Below are 9,253 nucleotides of genomic sequence, written 5' to 3'. Positions count from 1 at the left end.
GTCAACAGTGGGAGGGCTCCTAGTGTCCTCCGGTGTCCCCACTGCTGGACCTTCTGATTGCACCTGGTATTTTTGTCCACTGTGTGACAGAGAGTAGGACTGGATGGGCCATTGGCCTGATCCAGCATTGGCTTCTCTTATGTTCTTCTAGGGAGCAGAGGTCCATCAGTGGCTATGAGCCACAAGGTATAGATAGGAACTCTCAGGCTGGGGCAAGGGATGCTCTGTATTCTTGGTGCTTGAGGGGGGCAACAGTGGGAGGGCTTCTAGTGTCCTGGCCCCACTGCTGGACCTCCTGATGGCACCTGGTATTTTTGGCCACTGTGTGACACAGATTGTTGGACTGGATGGGCCATTGGCCTGATCCAACATTGGCTTCTCTTATGTTCTTCTATGGAGCAGAGGTCCATCAGTGGCTATGAGCCACAAGGTATAGATAGGAACTCTCAGGCTGGGGCAAGGGATGCTCTGTATTCTTGGTGCTTGGGGGGGGGCAACAGTGGGAGGGCTTCTAGTGTCCTGGCCCCACTGCTGGACCTCCTGATGGCACCTGGTATTTTTGTCCACTGTGTGACAGAGAGTAGGACTGGATGGGTCATTGGCCTGATCCAACATTGGCTTCTCTTATGTTCTTATGTCTGGGGCAAGTGATGCTCTGTATTCTTGGTGCTTGGGGGGGACAACAGTGGGAGGGCTTCTAGTGTCCTGGCCCCACTGCTGGACCTCCTGATGGCACCTGGTATTTTTGGCCACTGTGTGACACAGACTGTTGGACTGGATGGGCCATTGGTTTGATCCAACATGGGCTTCTCTTATACTGAATTAGACCTCTTGGTCCATCAAAGTCGGCATTGTCTACTCAGGCTGGCAGCTGCTCCCCAGGGTCTCAGGCTGAGGCCTTTCACATCACCTATTAGCTGACCTTTGAACTGCAGATGTCAGGGATTGAACCTGAGACCTTCTGCATGCCAAGCAGAAGCTGTTTCACTGAGCCACGACCACTCCTTTAACACTTGGAAAAGTTACTATTTTCTATGAACTATTTTCTGGAGCGTGTCTCCCACCCAGAAATCCTCCTCTTGAACCACTTATGAGTACTGACAAAGCGGTAAATTCATCTCGTTCCTGGGAGTGAATCAGTGCAAGGGTCATAGCAAAAAAGAAGAAGAAGTGGTACACGTGACGCACCTTTGTAAGGAAAATCTACGTATCTATCTTCAAAAATGATCGGCAGCGTGCTCCAGTCTCCGTCAATGTCGAGGCACTCTACAGGTAAGGGCGGCATGCTGGTGAGGTATGCGGAGGTCCGGACTTCTGAAGAAACCTGACTGTGATGCTGGATACTGTGGTGAAAGGAACAAGAGGAAGCAAATGTTAATTCTCAGTGCTGTACTGACTCTGCATTTCCAGTGCGATTGACTAATTGCTGGTTTGTTCACTTTCCTTCACTTTGGACAGCATAGCCGTCTAGCTACTTAGACTAGATTAGAGCACCTATCTCTTCAGTATCCTATCTAGAAATGGAGTTCCTATAATAAAGTACGCTTACTAGTTTGAAAAGATACAAGGGGCTCCATGTAACTTTGTTCAGGGACGGCACATGCACTGACTATCACAGGAGGAGGTAGTTCCACTCTATTCTGCTATGGTCAGGCTTCACCTGGAGTATTGTGTCCAGTTTTGGGCACCACACTTTAGGATAACTTTAACGCCAGTAGCTCACAAAGTAGAATTTTTGCTCACAGGACTCCACGGCTTAGAGGGAGCATTGGCTATGATCCATTCCACTGTTTTTTTCCTCCCCTCATTCCATTCCATTTTTTATGCCAAACTTTGCAAAACTACACAGATGCAGAGAAAAGGGCGGAATCTGCATTAAGACGAATTCATTTCCGGAGACATTTGTGACAGATTTAAATTTGGTTGCACGGAAGAGAGTTACATCTGTGCTGTGGCAGCACCATTGGGCTGCAAAAGAAGAAAACATGTGGAGCTACAGTGGGGCTATTGGGGCTCCACCCGCTTCCTTAAAGGGCCCCCTGCTTCTTCCCAAAAGCATGTAAAGGGATTCTCAAAAGCATGTAAGGGGATCCTTTAAGAAGAAGTGGGGGAGGAGATAAAGTTGCCAGCTTTAGGTATGGAAATTCCTGAAGATTTGAGGGGTGGAGCCTGGGTAACAATTGTTGCCACTCTCCAGGTGAGGGCTAGAGATCACTCAAAATTACAACTGCTCTTCAGGTAGCAGAGATCAGTCCCTCTGGAGAAAACAGTGGATTCTGTCATTATACCCTGCTGAGGTCGCCACAGCAAATTGACACTGTTTGCCAAAGCCAGAGCACTCTCCCAGAGCCTCTTTCTAGATATCGTTGTATTTATAAAGGGGCATCCAAAATTATTTATATGCAGAACCACGTAGATGAAACGCAAAAAACGTTACTTACAGGCTTTCCTGAAAAGTCAACCCAGTCAGCTTTTCCTGCTCAGTATAAAAGAAAGCCTCAGAGAATCTTCTTACCTGGGAAGAAACACACACGTTACTCTTCATATCATCCTCAATGCAGTACATGTTGACTGCAACTAATTCTTAGTGAAGCTCAGTGAGTGCGGCACAAAAATTGAACTTGTCCCGCTTACATTGCCCGTTTATCTCCCAGTTAAAATAACTTTGAATTGGTGATACATTTGCAAATTAAACATAAGAAGAGCCCTGCTGGATCAGACCAGTAGTCCATCCAGTCCAGCATCCTGTCTCACACAGTGGCCAACCAGTTCCTCTGGAGGGCCAACAATAAGGCACAGAGGCTGAGGCCTTCATAAGAACATCAGAAGAGCCCTGCTGGATCTGACCAGTGGCCCATCTAATCCAGCATCCTGTCTCACACAGCGGCCAACCAGTTCCTCTGGAGGGCCAACAACAAGGCACAATGGCTGAGGCCTTCCCTGACAAGAACATAAGAAGAGTCCTGCTGGATTAGACCAATGGACCATTAAATCCAGCATCCTGTCTCACACGACGGCCAACCAGTTCCTCTGGAGTGCCAACAACAGTGCATAGAGGCCGAGGCCTTCCCCTGATGTTGCCTCCTGGCTCAGGGATTCAGAGGTTCAGTGCCTTTAAATGCAGAGGTTCCCCTCAGTCACCATGACTGATAGTCAGTGATAACACCTCTCCCCCATGAATCTGTCTAATCCTCTTTTAAAGCTGTTTATTCCTGTAGCCATATGCAACAACCTACGTTTTGGTCATATGTACTAATTTTGTCTCTGGACTGCTGTCGGTGCGTGCTGGAAACCAAACGGCAAGCTGTTGTGGTGCATGGCACTTCAAGATAGGCCAAATAGCTATTCTGAAGCACCCTTTTTACAATCCCCTCCCCAGGCAGTTTTAAATGGGTTGGTTGTGGGAAAGACATCAGAGTGGTTAGACTGAGGTCCAATAGAGACCAACAAGATTTTCAAGGTGTCAGCATTCAAGAGTCAAAGTTGGAATGGAAATTAATCTGTGTATGCCAGTCAGGAGATTGGGGGGGGGTGTTGCAGAGAATGCTTGTAAAAGATGCAAAGGTGCAATCCAGAATGTAAGCAGCTTGAATAGAGCAGAAGAGAAATGCTGGAGGGCAGGAAATTAGCATCTGTAGCGAGAGAAGAACCCCATGTCAGTATTAAGCCCTGGGGGATCTGAATCAACTCATGTTCAGCAGTCTCACATTGTAATTTCCCCTTTATGTTTCTTTGTTTGGGGACTGCCACTCTTAGGTCAGCAATGGAGTTATCTGGAAGATTAAAACGTTCTCCCGCTGGTTTCTGTCAGAAATTTCACCTAATTTGCCCCTTCTTTCAACTCAGTTGGCCAGTCCCCATGCATTTAATTGAAATCAGTGGATTCCACCGTTAAACACAAGGTATAATCTTAGATAGAAATTTTTTTTGCCTTGGAATATTTGACTCTGAGGAATCCCTAAGGGTGTTGTCACAGCTCAGGTGGGGTGTCACCTGACGCTGCCACCACTCTGGTTCCAGGCTCCCTTGAGAAGGCCCAGAGCACCCTCCCAAGACCTTCAGACCTCCCTTTTGGCCGAATAACAGGCATGAGGACCAGGCAGAGTGAAACAAGGAAAAGGTTGATTTTATAGGAGGTCAAACAAACAAGTTGCAGAATAATAACAGTAAGTGGGTGAAAAGAAAAGAAATCAAATGCCCTAACACATCTAAATATCTACTTTCCCTAGCTCACTATTCCAAGTGACACTAGACTACTCACCCTTCCCTCAGCATGAGGGTTTCTTCGTGCAGCAGCCTTCCTTCTGGCTCTGCCCTCTGGAAGAAAGAACAGCTTCTGCTCTGGCACCAGCCCTTTGGTTCCCCAGCCCTCTTCTTCCCGATTGGTCAATTTTGGCTCCAAAACCTCTCAGGGGCTTCTGGGAGTTGTAGGCCCAGCCTCACCTACTGCTAGCCAGGCTCCCTGGGGCTAGTAGGCCTCTGATGGCACAGCCCAGATCATGACAGGTGCATAAAAGAAACTAGTAATGCCTTAAGACGAGTGTAGTAACCTAGGTTTGGATCCAACCAGATTTTCCATTGGTGAAAAGGGGAGGATGGCTGCCCTTCGACCAACAAAAAGCCCATGCCTGGGACCACGGTAGGGCTGCCAAGTGGGGGCGGGGGGCGGGTAAACTCCCGCTTCAGATGTCTGATTCCCGCCGCCGCGGAATCGGGGGTAAACCCCCGCTTTGGAGGCCCGATTTCCGCCGCCGTGGAATCGGGCCCCGGGGGGAACCACGTCGATCACATTGGGGGCGTGGCCCCGATCATTGAAGGGAAAACTCTATGGTTTTCCCTCCGACGATCGGGGCCACGCCTTCAATGTGATCGACGTCGCACGTCACTTCTGGTGACGTGCTGGTGGTGCGCGTGCGCAAATCAACGGACAGCTCCCGGAGCCCGGCGAGGCTCCCCTGCCGGTAAGAAAAATTGACTTGGCAACCCTAGACCATGGGAACAGAATGGATGAAAGCCATGTGGGACAGGAGCTTTAGTAAAAAGGGAAATTAGGGCTGCAATCATACGCACTATTCGACCCAACATAGGGGCGATTGCTGGGTGGATTTAAAGGGCTCCATCGGACAACAACACCTGGGAAGCGCCCTGCAGCCACCGGCAACCCATTCTGCTCCGCTGCAGAAGCGGAGTTAAAGGACACCAGGGAAAATCCAGTAGTTAACGGGCTGTGACAGGCCACAGATGGACTTTCCTGTGTCTGATCGCTCCAGCGCACTCTCATGGCATTGGAATGGTCTGATCAGGCCATCCTGACTCCGTGCCATTGTGCCCCAGTATGGGCATCATCGCACACTCCATAGGGAGCCCTTGGTGCGGAGGTGCGATTCATCGATCCCTTGGTTAAGCGCATGGGGCAAAAACGGCAGAAAAAAACACCCGACTCACCGGCAATTTCATCTGATCACACACTCACAGACTGCGCCCGCAGCTTCAAAGGAAGGTGTGATCGTGCAACTGAGAGTCAAATTCCTCCAGAGGAAATAGCCTCGCTCCCCCCCCCTGTATTTTTCTGGTGCGTGTGACCTAGGTGAGATTGAGCTAAAAAGTGGGCTGGATCCAACCCCTAGGAACATATGTTGTATCTGTTTCTTCAACCAAGTATCACTGGGCACTGTTTTGTAGCCAATTCTATTGAGTTTCTGCTGTTGGGTGTGGCCTGTTAGGCTAATGAGTTCCTGCTGGGCGTGGCCAACTCAGGAGCCAGCCGGAACTCCGTCCCTGTGCGTTCCTGCCCAAAAATAGCCCTGCATATGCAACAACCTATGTTTTGGTCATATGTACTAATTTTGTCTCTGGACTGCTGTCGGTGCATGCTAGAAACCAAACGGCAAGCTGTTGTGGTGCATGGCACTTCAAGATAGGCCAAATAGCTATTCCGAAGCACCCTTTTTACAATCCCCTCCCCAGGCAGTTTTAAATGGGTTGGTTGTGGGAAAGACATCAGAGTGGTTAGACTGCTTACCCTTAGAGTGTGGTGCTCCTGAACGAGATAGGCCGTGACGTCGGGATGCAGGGTGACCACCTCCAGAAACTGGGTCCAGAGCGCCAAGAGGTGAGAGCAAAGCCAGGTGAGATCTTTGCTGATCTGCTCTGCTATCTTCTCTGGACTATTCAGCATCTAGAACAGCACAGCATAAAGATTATCAGGTCAAATCGGTAGTGATGATCTGAAATACATGGGCACTTTCTTACATGCTAGATAACGTCGTTTCAGTCCACTTCGGCGAACATTTGCAAGTGGATTTTGCCATTTCGCACAGTATAATCCAGTTACAAAGTGAATTGAAAGTGGATTGAAAGTGCATTATTTCGTGCCTGGGAAGGCAAAGAATATATGGATAAAACTGCAGAAAATTCGAAATATTAGAAAAAACTGAGATGTGTTTATGCAGGAGAAACAAACATCCACTGGACACAACCCTGGCAAGGTTAACTCTCCCACTGAAACTAACAGGATCCAAAGCACTTAGATGTGATTAAATATTCCCAGACACGCAGATAATTCAGATAACGGGAAGAGTAGGATATCAAACCACCACTGTATTGGGATTGCATCCTACCACACCCTGCAACTAAGTACAGAACCTTCCTCTTGTGCAAGGAACTTTCATCCAGATGAAGACCTCCCTTGGACAAAAGAAGAAGTTTCCTTGCACTGGATAAAAAAAAAAAAAAAACTTTGGAAGGGCAGAGGAACTAGAGGAAGTTCTGTATCCAATAATATTTTGTTTTTAGGATGCAAACAAAACAAAGGTAATTCTTCTGTTGGTTTAGAAGAAGATAAGAGGAAGAGAGGAGAAGAGATTGGATTTATACCCCGCCCTTCACTTGGAGTCTCAGAGCGGCTTACAAACTCCTTTCCCTCCCCCTCCCCACAACAGACACCCTGTCCGTGCACTTAACTACTACACCAAACTGGCTGAGGAGAATGCTAGGATTCAACCCTGTGGACCGCATGCCACCGACTTTCTTGTTCATTCCCACCCAATTCCCTTTCCTTATTATCATTCCTATTCAGTCAAGGTCCAGCAATCCCAGCATAGCTTTTTTTGGTGAACAAAGGGGACTCATTCTTGTTTCTCTTTTTTTACTGGCACAAAAGGTGGCTGGATCCAACCCTAAATCTCTATGTGCTGCCTGATGGGCAAATTCCTCAACATGCCTCTGAAACGCACAGAGATTATCTCTCATTGCAATGACTGTTGTTTCAACAAAGTGACCCATCTTCTAACATGCAACCCATCTAAACGCTTAGCCCATCTCTACTTCGTATCTTCATGCTACCTCACAGAAAACTCTGGAAAGCCACGTATTTCTTTATTATTCTGGACATTTCCCAATAGAGTTGCCAGCCTCCAGGTGGGGCCTGGGGATCTCCCGCTTTTACAACTGATCCCCAGCTGAAAGAGATCAGCTCCCCTGGAGAAAATGGCTGCTTTAAAGGGTGGACTCTACGGCATTGTACTATGCTGAGGCCCCTCCCCTCCCCAAACCACGCCCTCTCCTGGCTCCACCCCCAAAGTCTCCAGGTATTTTCCAATCCAGACTTGGCAACCCTATTTCCCAATCTGCCTGGATTACTAGGAAAAGAGAACATCAGCAAGCTATCGAAGGCACTGGGGAGATCTTGATAGTCACCATGAAATGCCAGAAAAGATGGTCACCTGGCTTCTTTTGGACATGTACCGAAGTGCCTTAGTAAATATCACTGACAGTTGTTTTCTTGCCTTTTCTCTGTTACAGATGTCTTGATTTTACGTGTTTATCACGGCACGTGCATGTTTTATGCCATTTTAACGCAAACAATGCAAAACCAGGGGTCATTCTGATCCTAATATTTCTAGTAAATGTTTTCTGGTATAGATGAGAAAAGCACTGACTGCCATTTTGTTTCCAATGGGGAAGGGCCCTTGGCACAGCCTGAACCTCTGGAACCAAAATTGTATGGTTCATTTAAAAAAAAAAAGAATCTGAGTATAGTGTGTGTGTGTGTGTGTGCTTGTGAACCTGGAAGTCATAGTGACTTCTGGTGACCCCTAGTGGGGCTAGGGCATTTCAGAGAGGTGGCTTGATATTAACTGCTTCTCCTGCCTGGCCTTGGTATTCCTTGGACGTCGCCCTTCCAAGCCCTTGCCAGTGTCGACCCTGCTTAGCTTCCAAGATCATATGGGATCGGTCTTCCCTGAGCTATCCAGGTTATGGCTCAAAACTGTATGGTTCTGAACCTCAGCGGTATCCCGAAACCAAAGAAGGGAGGCGACAAGGTAGCTCTTTTGCTGAGAACAGCATGATATTGCGTCTGAGAAATTGCCCCATAAATCTGCAGTAGGATTTGACATCTTTCATTTATTGACAGCACAATCCGAAAGCAGAGTTCTACACTCCGAAATCCATCCGAGTCAACGAATGTATAAGGTTGTGATTCAGATTTTATTTTTATTTTTTGCTGTCAAGTAGGGTTGTCAAGTGGTTGCATGTGTCGCAGCGGGGGACTCCTGGCCGGTGACTTGAGCACGCGCACCACACGCATGTCACCCAGAAGTGACGTGACAAAGCCGGGCATGCTGGGGGCGGGGCCACGACCATCCGAGGGAAAACCATAGAGTTTTCCCTTGGATGACCGTGGCCCCGCCCCCAGCGTGCCCGGTGTCATCACGTCACTTCTGGGTGACGTGCACGTCAGGGTGAGGTTCTCCCCGGGGCCCGGTCCGCCGGTGGCAGGGAACGGGCCTCTGGGGCGGGGGTTTCCCTGCCCCCCGGGGGGACTTGGCAAGCCTACTGTCAAATCACAGATGATTTATGGCAACTCCATGGGGTTTTCAAGGCAAGAGATGTTCAAAGGTGGGTTGCCACGGCCAGCCTCCGCATAGTGATCCTGGTGTTCTGTGGTGGTCTCCCATCCAAATACGAACCAGGGCCGACCCTGCTTAGCTTCCGAGATCTGACGAGATTGGACTAGCCTGGGCCATCCGGATTGGGCAATTCAGATTGCATTATTGGTAATTCTACTACCTTGGTGACTGAAGTATTGTTCATGACATATGCATCTCTGTGTGTCCGTAATTGTAAAATACTATGTTTACAAAGGACAGTAGCTAGATGTCAGGATCTCCTGCCTGGAAAATGCCCTGATCAAGGCATAGGAAGGAAGGAAGGAAGGAAGGAAGGAAGGAAGGAAGGAAGGAAGGAAGGA

The 9,253-nt window shown here is 48.5% G+C and overlaps 1 protein-coding gene across 1 annotated transcript in view; it reads right to left on the bottom strand.

The window, feature by feature from the left end:
* Nucleotides 1–9,253, bottom strand: part of FAM135B (family with sequence similarity 135 member B) — a 145,126-nt gene that overhangs the window by 20,320 nt on the left and 115,553 nt on the right. The window contains exons 9-11 of the mRNA XM_015411299.1: nucleotides 6,023–6,178; nucleotides 2,442–2,515; nucleotides 1,189–1,343 (exon numbers count right to left, since the gene is read on the bottom strand). Coding sequence (XP_015266785.1) covers nucleotides 1,189–1,343; nucleotides 2,442–2,515; nucleotides 6,023–6,178 — 385 coding nt within the window. The remainder of the gene's footprint in view (nucleotides 1–1,188; nucleotides 1,344–2,441; nucleotides 2,516–6,022; nucleotides 6,179–9,253) is intronic.

This window comes from Gekko japonicus, unplaced genomic scaffold (assembly GCF_001447785.1).
Source record: "Gekko japonicus isolate JY-2015 unplaced genomic scaffold, Gekko_japonicus_V1.1 scaffold2229, whole genome shotgun sequence".
Taxonomy (NCBI): Eukaryota; Metazoa; Chordata; class Lepidosauria; order Squamata; family Gekkonidae; genus Gekko; species Gekko japonicus.
The sequence above is the reverse complement of the archived record's forward strand: the minus strand, read 5'-3'. Positions and strand labels throughout refer to the sequence as shown.